At 44.0% G+C, this 18,823-nt stretch overlaps 1 protein-coding gene across 10 annotated transcripts in view; it reads right to left on the bottom strand.

Moving 5' to 3' along the window:
• The window catches only part of LOC139551768 (ankyrin-1-like), an 82,208-nt gene extending 64,030 nt beyond the window's left edge, over nt 1–18,178 (bottom strand). For 4 of the 10 annotated variants that reach the window (XM_071363094.1, XM_071363099.1, XM_071363096.1 and 1 more), the window contains exon 1: nt 17,777–18,177. In XM_071363094.1, the coding sequence (XP_071219195.1) occupies nt 17,777–17,902 (126 nt within the window). In that variant the 5' untranslated portion in view covers nt 17,903–18,177. Of the gene's footprint in view, nt 1–17,776 lie in introns of all 10 variants that reach the window. The other 6 variants (XM_071363097.1, XM_071363100.1, XM_071363102.1 and 3 more) reach the window with 5 other exon arrangements.
• Nucleotides 18,179–18,823: the final 645 nt, after the last annotated feature.

The raw sequence follows: 18,823 nt of genomic DNA, 5'->3' as shown, positions 1-18,823 counted from the left end.
CTATATAAAACCCAGCCCTCTCTTTCACTCTGCCTCTCCCATTCTCCTTCACCAGCTGCTGTATCTCTCTCAGACAGCAGATATGCATGGGCATGTGCAAGGAAGGACTAATGAATGGGGATACACTCACGGTGCATGGGAAGGTCGCTTGACTCACTAGCTTCAAGTCCCTTTGGTTCAAATCAGACACACCTCGTTCAAAAGATGATGGTTCTGAGAATGACCAGCAAATGAGGTAAACATTAACCTTGGACGACAGTCGATGTCATTATCACATGCAGGAGCAGAGGCAGGGGAGGGGAGAGGTAGCATACTTAGCCTTTCCACTGAGAAACATCTCCACATCAGTTAATGAGGCAGAATGTGTACACCACGCTGAAATTAACATTTGGTACAGTGCACGCGTACAACTTAACCAGTTGATAACAACACATTGGCACAACCTCAGAGTCACACACAATTACAATAGCCCACACACACACAAACACACACACACACAAACACACACACACACACACACACACACACACACACACACACACACACACACACACACACACACACACACACACACACACACACACACACACACACACACACACACACACACACACACACACACACACACACACGTACACGAACAGCAACCCCCTGGCAAACATATTAACATAATATGTATTTTTTTTTTATCAATATCGACATCCATGGTCAGACTGTCTTCCTACATTTGCATTGGGAATCACTCAGAAATGGGCAATTCCATGCCAGCACCCCCCCCCCCCCCCAAAAAAAAAATGTATCTGAGATTGTTCGGGTAATTCTCACATAAAAACTTAATTGGGAGGAAGGATGTTTTACATGCTTTTTACATTTGTATGGCAAACCATTATTTTTAAACCATGTTGAAAGTGGCCAATTTAGGCCCTTTTTAGACCTATACAGTGCATACGGATAGTATGAGGCCCTTTTTAGACCTATACAGTGCATACGGAAAGTATTAGGCCCTTTTTAGACCTATACAGTGCATACGGATAGTATGAGGCCCTTTTTAGACCTATACAGTGCATACGGATAGTATTAGGCCCTTTTTAGACCTATACAGTGCATACGGATAGTATTAGGCCCTTTTTAGACCTATACAGTGCATACGGATAGTATGAGGCCCTTTTTAGACCTATACAGTGCATACGGATAGTATTAGGCCCTTTTTAGACCTATACAGTGCATACGGATAGTATTAGGCCCTTTTTAGACCTATACAGTGCATACGGATAGTATTAGGCCCTTTTTAGACCTATACAGTGCATACGGATAGTATGAGGCCCTTTTTAGACCTATACAGTGCATACGGATAGTATGAGGCCCTTTTTAGACCTATACAGTGCATACGGATAGTATGAGGCCCTTTTTAGACCTATACAGTGCATACGGATAGTATGAGGCCCTTTTTAGACCTATACAGTGCATACGGATAGTATGAGGCCCTTTTTAGACCTATACAGGGCATACGGATAGTATGAGGCCCTTTTTAGACCTATACAGTGCATACGGATAGTATGAGGCCCTTTTTAGACCTATACAGTGCATACGGATAGTATTAGGCCCTTTTTAGACCTATACAGTGCATACGGATAGTATGAGGCCCTTTTTAGACCTATACAGTGCATACGGATAGTATTAGGCCCTTTTTAGACCTATACAGTGCATACGGATAGTATTAGGCCCTTTTTAGACCTATACAGTGCATACGGATAGTATTAGGCCCTTTTTAGACCTATACAGTGCATACGGATAGTATGAGGCCCTTTTTAGACCTATACAGTGCATACGGATACAGTTGCAAACATTTCAAAAAACCTGTTTTGCTTTGTCATTATGGGGTAATGTGTGTAGATTGATGACAATTTAATTCATTTTAGAATAAGGCTATAACGTAACAAAGTGTGGAAAAAGTTAAGGGGTCTGAATACTTTCGGAATGCACTGCATGCCCCCTGTAATACGTATGATCCGTGAACCGTACATGATACAGACAACAACTAAGCTCATGAGGCATTTATAAGTTATATTCTTAAAGAAATACCATTCATTTATAAGTCCAAAACTGGATGTAGCAACTGCTGATTGCCCCTTTACAAGTAGCAGAGAACTCACTGGAAATGTGATGTAATTGTAGAGTATATTGTTTAAAATGATATATATATATATATATATATATATATATATATATATAAAAAATACTAAATCAAAAAGGGTTCTTGAGATAATAGTTTTAATGTTTAATAAATTAATGTGTAAAATGTTATTTCCAAATGTAGCTATACCGCATCTTTTAAAGCACACTATTAGAAGTATAATGCCACCAAGGTGTTGTCTGTATCATGTACGGTTCACGGATCATTGGGGTCTTACAAGGGGGCATGAACAGTCCTAAAAAGGTTCTAAAATGTCCAATTCATTATGATAAAAAAAAAATGGTTTGTGTTACAAATGAATAAAGCAAATCAAACAAAAACTTCCTCCCAATGAAGTTTCTAAGTAAGAATTGCCAGAACAATCTGAGATAAAAAATATTTTTGGGTCAAGCCAAGCAAATGGTGGAGAAGACCCAGCTTCCTGCCAGAGGAGTGCCAACTTGATTTACATATAAAAAGAAACGTTACTTTTTCATCACCCGGTCTTTCAAAGATAATTTGTCAAAATCCAAATAACTCCACAGATCTTCATTGTAAATGGTTTAAACACAGTTTCCCATGCTTGTTCAATGAACCATAAACAATTTATGAACATGCACTTGTGGAACGATCATTAAGACACTAACAGCTTACAGACGGTAGGCAATTAGGTCACATCTATGAAACCTTAGGACACTAAAGAGGCCTTTCTACTGATTCTGAAAAACACCAAAAGAAAGATGCCCAAAGTCCCTGCTCATCTGCGTGAACGTGCCTTAGGCATGCTGCAAGGAGGCATGAGGACTGCAGATGTGGCCAGGGCAATAAATTGCAATGTCCGTACTGTGAGACGCCTAAGACAGCGCTACAGGGAGACAGGACGGACAGCTGATCGTCCTTGCAGTGGCAGACCACGTGTAACAACACCTGCACAGGATCGGTACATCCGAACATCACACCTGCGGGACAGGTACAGGATGGCAACAACAACTGCCCGAGTTACACCAGGAAGGCACAATCCCTCCATCAGTGCTTAGACTGTCCGGAATAGGCTGAGAGAGGCTGGACTGAGGGCTTGTAGGCCTGTTGTAAGGCAGATCCTCACCAAACATCACCGGCAACAACGTTGCCTATTGGCACAAACCCACCGTCGCTGGACCAGACAGGACTGGCAAAAAGTGCTCTTCACTGACGAGTCGTGGTTTTGTCTCACCAGGGGTGATGGTCGGATTTGCGTTTATCGTCGAAGGAATGAAGGAATGAGCGTTACACCGAGGCCTGTACTCTGGAGCGGGATCGATTTGGAGGTGGAGGGTCAGTCATGGTCTGGGTGTCACAGCATCAACGGACTGAGCTTGTTGTCATTGCAGGCAATCTCAACGCTGTGCGTTACAAGGAAGACATCCTCCTCCTTCATGTGGTACCCTTCCTGCAGGCTCATCCTGACATGACCCTCCAGCATGACAATGCCACCAGCCATACTGCTCGTTCTGTGCGCGATTTCCTGCAAGACAGGAATGTCAGTGTTCTGCCATGGCCATCGAAGAGCCCGGATCTTAATCCCATTGAGCACATCTGGGACCTGTTGGATCGGAGGGTGAGGGCTAGGGCCATTCCCCCCCCATGTGAAATGTCTGGGAACTTGCAGGTGCCTGGTGGAAGAGTGGGGTAACATCTCACAGCAAGAACTGGCAAATCTGGTGCAGTCCATGAGGAGGAGATGCACCTCAGTACTTAATGCAGCTGGTGGCCACACCAGATACTGACTGTTACTTTTGATTTGGACCCCCCCCCCCCCCGTTGTTCAGGGACACATTATTCAAATTCTGTTAGTCACATGTCTGTGGAATTTGTTCAGTTTATGTCTCAGTTGTTGAATCTTGTTATGTTCATACAAATATTTACACATGTTAAGTTTGCTGAAAATAAACGCAGTTGACAGTGAGAGGACGTTTCTTTTTTTGTTGAGTTTAAGTACCTAAACTGGAATGGCAAAGGTACGCTGCTGGGGAGACAGACCGCCTATCAGTCTGTCCATAGTCTCACTCATTTCTCACTCCCTTCCCCTCTTTTGTTTCTCTCCCTCTCTTTTTCTCTGTGCCTATGAGTGTTTCCAGTCTGTGTGCCTGTGTGTGTTATTGCGCCTGTAGCACATAAACAAAGAAGAATGAAAAGAGAGCAACCAACTGTTCTACATCCCAGATATGTCACTCTGTCAACCTCTACTCTCTCTCTCGTTCCCTCTTCCTCTCTCATTCCCTCTTCCTCTCTCATTCCCTCTTCCTCTGTCTCTCTCTCTCTCTCAGCTGTATAGAGGACTGAAAAATGCACACTGCACCCATATACAGTGAGGGAAAAAAGTATTTGATCCCCTGCTGATTTTGTACGTTTGCCCACTGACAAAGAAATTATCAGTCTATAATTTTAATGGTAGGTTTATTTGAACAGTGAGAGACAGAATATCAACAAAAAAATCCAGAAAAACGCATGTCAAAAATGTTATGAATTGATTTGCATTTTAATGAGGGAAATAAGTATTTGACCCCTCTGCAATACATGACTTAGTACTTGGTGGCAAAACCCTTGTTGGCAATCACAGAGGTCAGACGTTTCTTGTAGTTGGCCACCAGGTTTGCACACATCTCAGGAGGGATTTTGTCCCACTCCTCTTTGCAGATCTTCTTCAAGTCATTAAGGTTTCGAGGCTGACGTTTGGCAACTCGAACCTTCAGCTCCCTCCACAGATTTTCTATGGGATTAAGGTCTGGAGACTGGCTAGGCCACTCCAGGACCTTAATGTGCTTCTTCTTGAGCCACTCCTTTGTTGCCTTGGCCGTGTGTTTTGGGTCATTGTCATGCTGGAATACCCATCCACGACCCATTTTCAATACCCTGGCTGAGGGAAGGAGGTTTTCACCCAAGATTTGACGGTACATGGCCCCGTCCATCGTCCCTTTGATGCGGTGAAGTTGTCCTGTCCCTTTAGCAGAAAAACACCCCCAAAGCATAATGTTTCCACCTCCATGTTTGACGGTGGGGATGGTTTCTTGGGGTCATAGGCAGCATTCCTCCTCCTCCAAACACGGCAAGTTGGGTTGATGCCAAAGAACTCCATTTTGGTCTCATCTGACCACAACACGTTCACCCAGTTGTCCTCTGAATCATTCAGATGTTCATTGGCAAACTTCAGACGGGCATGTATATGTGCTTTCTTGAGCAGGGGGACCTTGCGGGCGCTGCAGGATATCAGTCCTTCACGGCATAGTGTGTTACCAATTGTTTTCTTGATGACTATGGTCCCAGCTGCCTTGAGATCATTGACAAGATCCTCCTGTGTAGTTCTGGGCTGATTCCTCACCGTTCTCATGATCATTGCAACTCCACGAGGTGAGATCTTGCATGGAGCCCCAGGCTGAGGGAGATTGACAGTTCTTTTGTGTTTCTTCCATTTGCGAATAATCACAGAAACTGTTGTCACCTTCTCACCAAGCTGCTTGGCGATGGTCTTGTAGCCCATTCCAGCCTTGTGTAGGTCTACAATCTTGTCCCTGACATCCTTGGAGAGCTCTTTGGTCTTGGCCATGGTGGAGAGTTTGGAATCTGATTGATTGATTGCTTCTGTGGACAGGTATCTTTTATACAGGTAAGAAACTGAGATTAGGAGCACTCCCTTTAAGAGTGTGCTCCTAATCTCCGTTCGTTACCTGTATGAAAGACACCTGGGAGCCAGAAATCTTTTTGATTGAGAAGGGGTCAAATACTTATTTCCCTCATTAAAATGCAAATCAATTCATAACATTTTTGACATGCGTTTTTCTGGATATTTTTGTTGTTATTCTGTCTCTCACTGTTCAAATAAACCTACCATTAAAATTATAGACTGATAATTTCTTTGTCAGTGGGCAAACGTACAAAATCAGCAGGGGATCAAATACTTTTTTCCCTCACTGTAAATACTTCATCCCTAATTCAATTTGAAACTGTGGAAGGGAAGGGAAAAAAGAAAAGTAGACCGAGGGGCTGTGCTTCCACTATCCTTTCACCCCTTTCTCCATTAGCCCTTCCTCTCTTTCACTCTCACTGATGGATGTGGAGGAGTGAGGGATAACGTTTGATACTTTAGCTTGACTATCGCTATAAATGCTTATTGTGTTGTTGTTGACTCCACCATTAGGTCATTGATTACCATAATGTATGTTCATATGCCTGTTTATATCCCTGTGTATAATTGCAGTTAATTTGAATGGTATTGACACTGACCTACTTTGATTGCAAAGGACTGGAACACACAGATGGGGCTTTTCTGTATTTACCAGAGGTGCCAGGCAGCTGTGTGTGTGTGTGTGTGTGTGTGTGTGTGTGTGTGTGTGTGTGTGTGTGTGTGTGTGTGTGTGTGTGTGTGTGTGTGTGTGTGTGTGTGTGTGTGTGTGTGTGTGTGTGTGTGTGTGTGTGTGTGGTGTGTGGTGTGTGGTGTGTGGTGTGCAAGAGGTTTCCCTCAGTGTCTTTGAGTGGTGCCTGCAGGAGTCCATGTAACTCCATTAGAGGATAGATCAAATGTCCAATTAATGGTGGCCAATATTGAGAGATATCGTCAGGCTACCCTCACATATCTCAAATGACATGATCAGTAGACGTTTACTGATCATGAAAGCAGTTACTTGTTGTACATTTCGACAATTATTTTGCATGGAATAATCTGAAATGTGTAGTTCTGACTATGCTCTTCAAGAGGTGATGATATTACAACCAAATACTTAACATTCATTGGAGTGAAAACTGATTTTATAGGGCCCTAATCACAGTACTCTTAGACAGAGAGCAGAGCTAGGGTCATGGGGAGGAGAGAGAAATGGGGGAGAGGGGATTGAGGAAAAGGGTCTGGAGAGGCGAAGAGGTTGAGGGAGAAGCGAGGAGAGGGGATTAATGTGAGAAATTGAAGAGGGAATGATGCGGAAGGAGGAAGGAGAGAGGGATGGGGAGTTGGTTGGCAGAAGAGGGTAAGGGAAGCGGGGATGTTAGAGGGTTGGGCAATAAGGATGAGGAGGGCAGGGAATGAAAGGAGCGAGTGACAGATGGGAGACAAGGACCGACAGAGAGTTGTGTGCAGGTGTGGGCGCGTGCGTGTAAAACACGTCCCTGGGCCCTGCTCTAACACGGAGCCAGCTGATGGATCTACCCCACCCTGATCAAACACATCAATCAATAACACAGCAGCAACACTGCAGAGCAGCACAGCGATGCAGACATGATCACTTAAAGTGCACTGCACACATACCCTCTACTACCACTGCAAGGACATTACTGCATACACACACCTCTACGCCTCAGCTATGCCAACTATCCCTCAGCTATTATCTCCACTTCAACATTGCTACAGTGTATCAGCCCTAAACCATCTCCCATATGCCTTTGCTACAGTATGTTTTGCCCCTCAACAATATCTCCTCTCAACGATCGTCCCCAATGTATAGGCCCTTTCTAAGGATACCAATTGAATCCCCCTCCCAAGGGCAATTGTTCCCAACTGTTGCAGTGGCCTCCAGGCCACTTGCCCCCAGCAACACATACATAGAGTCCAGTATAAGTGGTTCAGGGAGTGTCAGTGATGGGGGCAGGGTGTGCCCAAGGGCAGTGCTTCAGCACATTAGCAGGCTCCCAGGGCCACATGATACAAACTGACCTTGAGGAGCTCTGATTCCATTACATAACCACGGCTCCCTGTCTCTGTGTCATAATGAGGGTTAGGCTGTGTAGCACAGGTCTAATTAGTGATGGGGGACAAAATCGATACAGTTACATATCGGGATATTATTTTTGACGATATATTGTATCATATCGTTTTGACAATATTGCAATATTATTTTTGCACTAGTTGGCTGTACCGGCACCAAAAGTCCAGTATTTTTCCGTCATAGGTTGTTCTCCGTCTTCTTTTTTAAATAGGGAGACCATTTTCTTTGAGAACATTTGATTCCATGACTGATCAAAACTCATTTTTTCGCATGCCTCTCTCTTGTCCCACTGCTGCAGACATATGGAGAGCAATATGTTTGTGTCGGGTCTTTGGCTATGCTGGATTAAGTGATATGACATGCTATTCTATAAAATCACTTCTCTGTAATTAACATTACCTGATTAAGCTAATTAGGCAAATGTAATTAACTAGAAAGTCGGGGCACCACGAAAGAATGTTTATAGAGCTATTATCTTCCGAATAAACTCTTCAAGACCTAGTAATCTTTTACATCAGTAGAGGGCAATATTTAATCGTCACCTTGTTTAGTCTCATCTGAAAGTTTAAAATTCTTGATTATCTTCACGAACCCTGGCTAACAAGTTGAATCAGCAATACAACATTTGGTTTAATTATTTATTTACTAAATAATCATACAGAATTACATATACACAGAATGTATCATACATTGATTACAAATTATGTCATAAAGGAAAACGTCCCTAGCGGACGGAACAGATATGACAGCTGGTTACACAAAGAAAGGGGGTGAGGTTTTGAATGAAAGAGCAGGAAGATTGAGGAACAAAGGGAGAAGCTATGTCTCTATCGGGCCGTAGGCAGCTACTCTATCATAAATACAGAATATTATGCATTCTAAATAACCGCCCATTTGGAAAAGGAAAATGCAATAAATATTTACTCTGAGCTGCGCTTCGATCGGTTGGTCGTAGATGGGAGGCCGGGTTGTCCTTTGAAGAATGTCTGGTGGTAGAACGTATACTTTGTCGTATCATTGTGTGTGTTAGACTGGATACGTCGTGCGTCCTTTCCTAGCCCACGTTTACAGCGACTGCTGCTAACTCAACAGCTAGGAGGTATCACTTCTGGAGTCAATAAGAGTTCAAAGTTCATACCAAGTTGCCATACTTTAAGCTCATGCTATATTCTGGCTGGTATAGTCGAAATTCATCCTTCCGGCGTGTAGGTCGTCACCTTCACAGTTCTGTAGGTGGTCTTTGTCCTTTCAACGTTAGGATGGTAAGTCCTCACGTTCTTGGAACAGGAAGTTACATTTTCGTCAACGGGTTTATATAGTGGTGAAAGAAGGGCGTGTTTCATAGTTTACAACCAAAGTCTGTTCACTTGGGCAGGGCCTCTGAGTGAGCAGAGTTTCTCTTTAACAAACCGTTCTCTCATTTAAGAAGCTAAAATTAAATGTAATCTTTTCACAAATAGTTTCATATTTAAACATTTAAATTGCACAACAATTCCATGTGAATCGGATAACTAGAATGTGTTGACTTCCCAAGACAGTTTATGTCATCCTGTCATTAGTAATAATGTCTCAGACAACAACTGATCTGAGATCATATTCATTAAGTACCAACGCATATTTTCAACTGGTTGGATTACCGAAATATGGTTTTGTTTCCTGTCTTTTGATGTCACCAGAGTCTCTCTCAATGTTAACAAAGGGATTTTCAATAGTCACATCGGTAGAGTAGAGAGAGGAAAAAGGGGAAAGGTATTTATGGGGGTCATAAACCTCCCCCCTCAGGCCAACGTCATGACATTTGGAACATTGAATCGAAATAAAATCACAGCATCGAATCACAATACATATAGGATCGTGAGAATGGCAATACATATCCTATCGGCACCAAAGTATCGTGATAATATGGTATCGTGAGGTCCCTGGTACATTTCCAGCCTTAGGTCTAATGGCCAGCTCCTGCAGCAGACTGGGGGAATGGTAATTGAGACAAACACTGTGTGGGATCAGATGAAAACAGCCCCAATCTGTGAGGAGATCATTTATCTTGTAGTAGCAGTATGTTAGATGAAATGAAAGTCAATTAAAAGACTATGGAGCCGCTGTCACCAGTTGTAGCCGCTGTTTGTGTTTGTGCAAACTGTCTGCACCCAATGTCTGCATGGTTGGTTCGTAGCATTTGTGTCCTGGTGTGTCACATGTTATGTCATCATGTGTCTTCATCACCCCCCCCCCCCCCCCCCGATACGTCAGGAGGTTGAGAGCACATAAGTCACTTCAGATGCCTGCCTCATGACCCAAGGTCAAAATAGAATGTGCAGATACAATTTACTGCCATTACCCCTCCCCTGCACTAGAGTGGCTCTGATTGGCTTGTTCCTCTAGAGAGGCGATGTTCTGATTAACGGGCGGGCTGATAGAAGAGCTGTTTGATTGGTGGGTTATCAGACAGGAACATCTCTATCTGAGTCACATTGGCAGATTGGCTCCCTGATTTCACATATGGAAAACACAAGAGCTAGGGCCCACGTCCCAACAGTGTTAAATAATCCCTGGTAATCTCCTCTCCCTCCTTCCTAGATATTTCCCATCCCAGTGCTCTCACTCCATCCAGTCCCTTTCAGACCAGTGGGCTGGAGAGATGGCCACGGAGGGGCCAATAGTCCCTAAAATACTACGGTGAGGTGGAAGTGAGTGGGGAGAGGAAACCTTAGAGACAAACAGATGCTGTTGAGGACACCAGCCCCCCTTCCCCAGCCTCACCCCCTTACTTCTGGGCCTCGGGTTGGCAGTGTGTCTGCTGGCAGCGGGCCACAGTTTGGGCTGAGGTATAACATTTGCTCAGACAAAGTTCCTGAAGTTCTAATGAAGCTATTGATTTTTGATGAGCCAATACAGAGCGCTTTGGTCTTTATTTAGGAGCTACAGTGGATCTCCTTTTGTCACTTCATCACATTACCCAGCACTGAGACAAGAGACAGGACATCTATCCAAACAGGACTGGTCCCAGACACATAGGAACCATTCCAGACAATACACGCAAAAACACAATGTTATGTCACCACAAACAGACCAACATGTTATGTCACTACAAACAGACACACATCATGTAGACAATGTTTTGAGATTCACACACACACACACACACACACACACACACACACACACACACACACACACACACACACACACACACACACACACACACACACACACACACACACACACACACACACACACACACACACACACACACACACACACACACACTCTCTATGCAGTGAGAACCCTGGGGTTGCGACAGCTGTGAGTCCAGCTGAAGATGAAAACATGTGGAAGAGGTCCCTAGGCTGGGCATCCACCCTTCTCACCTCTCATCTGCCCTCCACACCACTCCCCCCACCATCCCCCTTTCTCTCTCTCTATTTCTCCCTCTCCACAGTAACTTGTGTAAATCAGTATACTTCGGTATCACATGAATTCTTAACTACGCCACATACAGTATGTTGAGTATGCCTTTCAGAGGAGACTACAGCACAGATATAGCACAATCAAGTCAACCTACTTTTTCAGCTGAGTCACAGTGCCATGATCAGAAGTACAGCTTCAGTTTTCAGCTTCTTAAAAGTACTCTTTCATAAAGGGCCCCCTCTCCATTACTTTATTACTAATCCAGCCAGTTAAGCTCTTGGTACTTCCTGAAGATAAAGAGGACCCTCTAAGACCTTATAATCATGGCTCTCCAGTTGAAGTGTTATGGTAACTGTACACCTAAGGAGATGTAAGAGATGTCATCCTTTAGCCCACCCACATCTACCGTATGTGCCGGGAAAACACAAAAAATACTGACTTTACAGTGCCCAAAACACCTTTCCATAACATCAAATGTAAATGCATTTTGTAAAAAAAAAATTGCATTGTACTAAGCAGTTAATCCGTTAATTTGACATGCAATAGTTTATTAGCCTGTTTGCAGATCTGTATGTGCTTCAGCCAATAATTTTTTACACGTTGTCAAGCCGTACATAATGTTTAGCATGACAACGAACACAACAGGGAATTTAGCTAAATTGCTAATTGATCTGCTACCAGACCAGTAGTTTATATTCCATTCGATTCATTTATACACATCGTGAGCTTGGGACTAGGTGCATTTCTGTCAACATTTTGTTCTTGACATAGCCTTGTTCTGTAAAATTTTCTCTACCTATATAGCACTTTTAATACCCCAATTAATGTTGTTAAATTCAAAAGAATTCAGTAGCACTACAACCTGCCCAGCAAGAGTTAGCATATCAATCCTCTGTTTCTATCTGTCCTTCACACCTTCAATTAGTGTTGCACGGAATACCGAAAACTGAAACTTCGGTACTTTTTCGATACACATATTTTTTTTTTTACGTTCGGCACTTCTGTCAAATGTGTCTCATGAGATTGAGAGGATGAAGTCTGTCTATCAGCGCAGCCCCTTTATAGTGGAAAGAGCAAATTGCATGCTCCACTTACTCAATCATTGGTACAGCTGTCTGGGCTGCATTGTTAGCTCCCCACTCATGCTGCACAGAAGTTAACACACTTGAATACTGCAAAACGGCATGTAGAAATGTTGAAATGCAAAACAATGTCAATACAGGCTAGAACACTTTTACAATGCAAGATGATGCCGGTAGCTTCCAGTTTTAATTGTGGGCTAACTTTCCTTGCTAGTTTACAGCTGAAGCAAACTTCAATTTATTACCCTAGCACTTTGTTTGTGATAATATGCTAAGCATAACTAAAAATATTCGGATTTCAAAGCTGACTGACACCAAAAATGTTCTTAATTCACTTCATCTCCCTCGTCACCAAAAACTCATTCACTTCTTTGTCTTCCTCGCCTCCCGTCTGGTTTCCACAAGATTCCATAGCCACACAAAGTCTCATTACACAGCCAAGTTCTGCCTTGTGAATGATGTCATTACTTTCTTAATAATCCTTGGAGTCTATTGACCCGTGTGTAACATAATAAAGTAACATAATAAAAAATCCCCATCAAAATCATCAAAATCTGTCAAGATATGGGCTGTGTCCCAATCCACCTCATCCGCCTATGTCGGCCTTCCACATTTGCGGTGGAAGCTGGCCGAGCTACAGCGGTGTTTGTCAAACCATGACACATGCCGAAAATCAGTCTTCCCACGAAATCGTCGAACGCTATGGAAAGGGGAAAATCTCACGGACACGACGGTGTTCTCCGTTTTGCTCTACGACCCCCACAAGTGTCACGGGACTAGTCTAAAGGTAACCATAACAAATGAATGGAAGTATGGAGGTAGTTTAGTTCCAAAAAACAGCTCAGTTCCTTAAATGATTTCCAAAGCTTTTTAGGGTAATTTTTGTTCTCAGTGATTTTATCAGCAAAGTAACCACTATTAGCTTCATCCATCCTGCTCTGTGCTTCATTTCTGTGACGTTTATATAGGAGAAAATCAGGCTGCGCTTGAGAGTTCTTAACATTTCTTAAAGGCCTTATTCCTTGTTTTGATACTGTAGATTCTAGAATCTCATGATTAAACCAAGGGCAAGATCTCTGCTTTACTCTGACCCGTCTAATGGGAGCCATCACATTCACCACATCATGGAATATACATTGAAAGGCTTCCCAGGCACTGTCTACCCCTACACTATTGAACACAGGTGACCAGTCAATTTGAACCACTTGCTCCCTAAATATTTCTACACAGTATTTTTTTTGTCCTCTGATTCTAACAGTTTTTTGAAAGTTAAATATATCTTTAACAACCCTCCTTGTGCAAAATGTAATAAAATGATCACTGAGACTATTACTCCACTTTGCGATATTTTAGATTTATCAGACACCAATATTAAGTCAATCGTACATTGCACTGTTTCACATACCCAGGTGGGATCTTTTATCCTTTGGGTCAGAGCAAGTGATCTATAGAAGTGCGTAAATACATTGTGGGTTTGCAGACATCAGTATTGAAATCCCTTAGCAAAATGATTTCCTTCACCAGGGAATCATTACAGTTTGACAACACAATTTCGAGACCTTCATATAATTAATTCTGAATGGGCAGCCTGTAACCCCCCCCCCCAACAAAATTGGTTTTGGGAAGGCATATATCCAGCCAGACAATCTCCAGATCATCGATTAAATCGGATCTGAAGTTGGTATCGAAGTCAAAATTCTGGTATCGCAAACAACACCACCTTCAGTTGCCATGGGGAACCACATCCATGGCCTGACATTAGGGATTCTGGGCCAGCTACTGTTTGTGTGCAAGCACAAACTCACGCACATGCAGTATGGACATACAGTACACACCAACACACAGTCACACAGACCCATGCACATCGACACATACATTGGCCCAAAAACAGTAGTGCGATCTAGAATAATTTTTTTTTGTCAGCTAGTTTTCATATCTTTAAATGTCACTCTTCACAACAACAATTAGAGCAAAAATAATTCTGAGATCTGTTGTGTTTGACAGATTTGGCACCAGATCCCAGTAAACATAATCTTCCTCTACCATGAGGGTTGCAGGTAAAAGTATGATAGATGAGATGGACTAGGTCCTTAATACACATTGAGAACAATGATCTGTGTCCAGTGACATGTTAGGCCATGTTAAGCCCCAGATGCCTTTTATTAACAAGCTGGTGCTTAAGATCGTAATTGAATTTTCGGCAATGCATTGGCTGGCACTAAACGAGTCATGAGTCTAGTTATATTACTAGCAGAAGCCTGCACTGAGAATAACCTCTTACTGTAATATTTCACACAACCCTCTGAACTCTCATTTCAGCCCTAGCTCTCTCTCTCTCTGACTGCTGCCTCTAGTGGCATCTGCTTTACACAGCAGGTACCTGCCATAACGACAGCAGACTGTACATATTCCTGTTCCAGAACGTTCCTCCAGCATGGCTCTGGTGCAGTGAAACTCGTGGCTTAGAGATTGGTGGCTGGGATGAGAGGTGCTTACGCGTCAGCCCGACCTCGCCTCCTCCTGCATGCTCCTCTGAGACGCGCGGACACGCGTGCAAACACATGCACATACAGGTCCCTCGGAATCTGGGACACTTCTGTTTGCGCCCCACACATACGTAGGCGCAAGTAAACATACTCACGTACATATGTTGCCACTCTTTCAATACCTCATCTTAGCAGGAAGACTGAATCTAGGGCAGCGTTTTTACACACAGCCTCTGCAGTACCAACCGGTCTAGGTTAAATAGCCCAATGCGTGGTTATTAGTAAGTGAGCCTTGTGGATTACAACTACCAGCTCTGTAGTGAGTGATACATTTCTTTTATCAGCGCTCCATGCTACAGCCCAAAGGCTAATTGGTACACGCAGATATAGCACAGTCGAATGCAAGCAGTTCATAGCAGTTTCAGCGAGGCTTCTAAAAATAATGTTTGGAATCCCACTCACAGGTCTAAGACATATGTGCACATCCCTGACCACTGAATCATTCATTTGGTAATTTGTAGTCGTGCCTCCACCTATGACAGAAGAGCTCATCCTCAAGGCCAAAGCAATACTAGAGAAAGTGAATGCCTCTGAGCTCACATTGTAATGGTTTTATCATTAGAGGTCTGCAACCAGGAGGTTACACAAAAGAGGAATGAGATACCCTAAAGCCATATAATTTCACACACGGACACATGGAGACACACACACACACACACACACACACACACACACACACACACACACACACACACACACACACACACACACACACACACACACACACACACACACACACACACACACACAGCATCCCTAGTAGAAAACATAGATTATCATTTTTCTGTATCATGCAATTTTATAGGATACATCAAATTCATTCATGTTTATGGACAGTATAAAATCATATCAAAGATCATTGCAAAAATAGTAGGCGTATGTTACAGGATTGATGCTCGTTAAAAAATAAAACCAAATATAGTGTAGTGCGTGACCTTTGTCTTAGGGGACGAGAGGGGAGTAGTATTTTACACGCTGGGAAGCTGGGCATGATTTATATCCAATGGAACCAATAAACATTTAAGGAACATTATGGCCCTCTCTCCCTCTTGATAGCAGGGTTCACACAATGGCATGGAAAGCCTCAGTCCAACGGAATGGGAGAGGAGAGACAGTGTAATATGTCTAAGAAGCGCTGGAGCAGAAAAGCAGTTGCCTGACGCAACTTATGGAAATGCATCTGGCCCATTATCATCGATGAAACAGTATTTGATCATATTTTCACCACTATTCTGAGCCGACCTCAAACCTTCACTCACATTTATAAAGCACTAAATTGTGATGATTAGAAAGATATGCATGAAGATATTGTAGTGCAGATACCTTTTCTTTTACACATACCAACTACTGACAGGGGAGTTCATCACAATATGGAAGGGTAATCATTAATTCATTACGCCGCTGTCTCAACCTTATTCCAATGCCAACCTTGGCATACAGCAAGCAACATGATGTTTTCAAATGTGTGTGTGGCATTGAAATGAGAGCAGCCAACAGTTGCTGTTAATTGGTATTGCAGATGCATCCTCATTCTCTGTCTCACGCTCTCTCCCTCTCTCTCTGTCTCTCATTCCGATGGTGTTGATACGGAGGTCAGAGATAAAAGCTGGCATATGACAGATGTTATGGACAGGATATCCTTCCTGTGAGACGTCATGGCCACCCCTGACATTACTGAGCCTGTTTGCCACGGTGACAACAGTCACATGGAGCTACGGGGCTCTCTCCTCTCCTTATGCCATCTCTCCCTTCCTCCATTTCTCTCTCTCTGTTCCCTCTCATTCTCTCACCGTCCTCTGACTGCACCAAGATCCACCCCCCCCACCACTCTACACACGGACCCTCACGTTGTCTTATGATAGACACAAGCCATCGACGGGGAGGTGTCATGTCACCATCATTACCCAGGGAAATGAACCGAATGAGCCATGGAAATGCAAGGAGCAGGTGGAAATACCACTGTAGCCTACAGCACAGAACACTCAAGAGATACAGGCAGCTGCACTGCACCCTACTGGAGAACATCCCTTTAACCCTCAATCCCTCAGGTAGAGCTGGGAGGCTAACATTAAAACAGGCTGTTCTCTATAGCAGGAATATTGCGCTTAGCCCATAGGGAAAGAAGAGCAGAGATCACTCACTCCCTCGCAGCAGATGATTGATGAACACTGTCTCCCACACTCATCTAGTAGAGTGACTGCAAAAGCCAGCCTCTCAGAGATGTGTGGCACGTACTACAGCAGGTCCACAGGAGGGGAAAACAATAGAGCCTGAAAGGGCAACCGATTAAACCCAGCCAGCAGCAGCCGGACACTTAACGACACAGCCAGGAGATTAGGAGAAGGGAGGGGTGGAGGGAGATGGAGGAGAGGATGCCTGACTGCCTGCCTCCCCAAACCGCCCCCACCACTCTGTGACTCCTTCCTCTTAAGAGAAATAGGGAAAAGACCAGAGTAAAGAGCATAACACTCTCCCCAGGAGAAGCGGGCAGGGCAGGTTAATCAGTGGCTCCTTTTAGACCAGACCCCCAACCACCCCCCCACTCATCTACACGACCAGCAATACCACCCTCCATCCCCCACAGCTAATTGTCTGACTGAACGAACACAACCTGTGTATGAGCATCTGTGCATAATTGGTTAACACCCGGCGGCTGTGTGTGCCTGTGACTGTGTGTGTAATTGTACATGTGTTAAGCATCCCAAACCCAATCCTGCACAAAGGAGGGAATGAGACAGGTCGAGAGAAGGAGAAAATGATATAGAGAGACAGAGACAACAGAGACAGCGGGAACAGAGACGGAGAGAAATCGACACCATCCTCAGACAGCCATACCTTGCGTCTGCGGTCCCTCGATCGATTCCTCTTCTTGTTCTTCTCCTCCTCCTTATCCTTCAGCTCCTGAGCGGCGAGCTCCGCTAGGTCCTTGTTCTTGCGGAGCTGCTTGGCGGCTTGCGCCATGGTGCCGCAGCTGCTGTCGCCGTAGCTCCAGTCGTCAAGGTAGCGGTCCCTGTCCCTGCCCCAGCCCCGGCTCTGACGACGACTGCCACTGCCACTACGTGTGTGTGACGGTGGCGCTGGGAGCGCCTGTGTGTCTGTGAGCGGGAGCGCGGTGCTCTAGTGACCGAGCCCCCCAGCAAGCCACAAAGGAGATGCTGCTAGTGCTATTGCTGTTGCTGCTGTTGCTACTCATCCAGTCAGGCTGTGTTGCACTGAGCTGCCTCCCCTCCCCCCGCACGAGCTGCAGATTCCTTCAAATTATTCTTTGTCACATCTTGCTTCTTTTTGCCACTTCCACGATTCCACAATTCCCTCAAAGGCAAAGGACAGCAAGTCTGCAATAGAGCAGACATTGAGTTATTCTACATATACTGTATGTACAGATTTGTATTGCTCTTTAGACTATTCTATATGTATATATATCTTGGGGTATTCAATATGATGGCAATCTTTTCTCTGTATTTCTCTCAGTGATTTATTGACATTAACTAGTACACAAGCAGTGAGATGAGGCTGTATTCCCCATAGATAAATCATCTGGTTCTATAATGTTTTACAGTCAGCAACAGACAAGACTGAAATGCATCAAAAACATGCATGATTCCCTCCGTCTTTCTCAGTAGATCTGAGAGAAAGAGACAGAGAGAAAAAGAAACGAGCAACCAACCACACCTGCTCACTGCAATAGGTGTCTTTCCCTTCTACACTACACGGCCAAAGGTATGTGGACATCCCTTCAAATTAGTGGATTTGGCTACTTCAGCCACAACCGTTGCTGACAGGTGTATAACATCGAGCACACAGCCATGAAATCTCCATAGAAAACATTGGCAGTAGAATGGCCTTACTGAAGAGCTCAGTGACTTTCAATGTGGCACCGTC

Source organism: Salvelinus alpinus, chromosome 24 (genome assembly GCF_045679555.1).
Source record: "Salvelinus alpinus chromosome 24, SLU_Salpinus.1, whole genome shotgun sequence".
Classification (NCBI taxonomy): Eukaryota; Metazoa; Chordata; class Actinopteri; order Salmoniformes; family Salmonidae; genus Salvelinus; species Salvelinus alpinus.
This window is presented reverse-complemented; position numbering and strand designations above follow the sequence as displayed.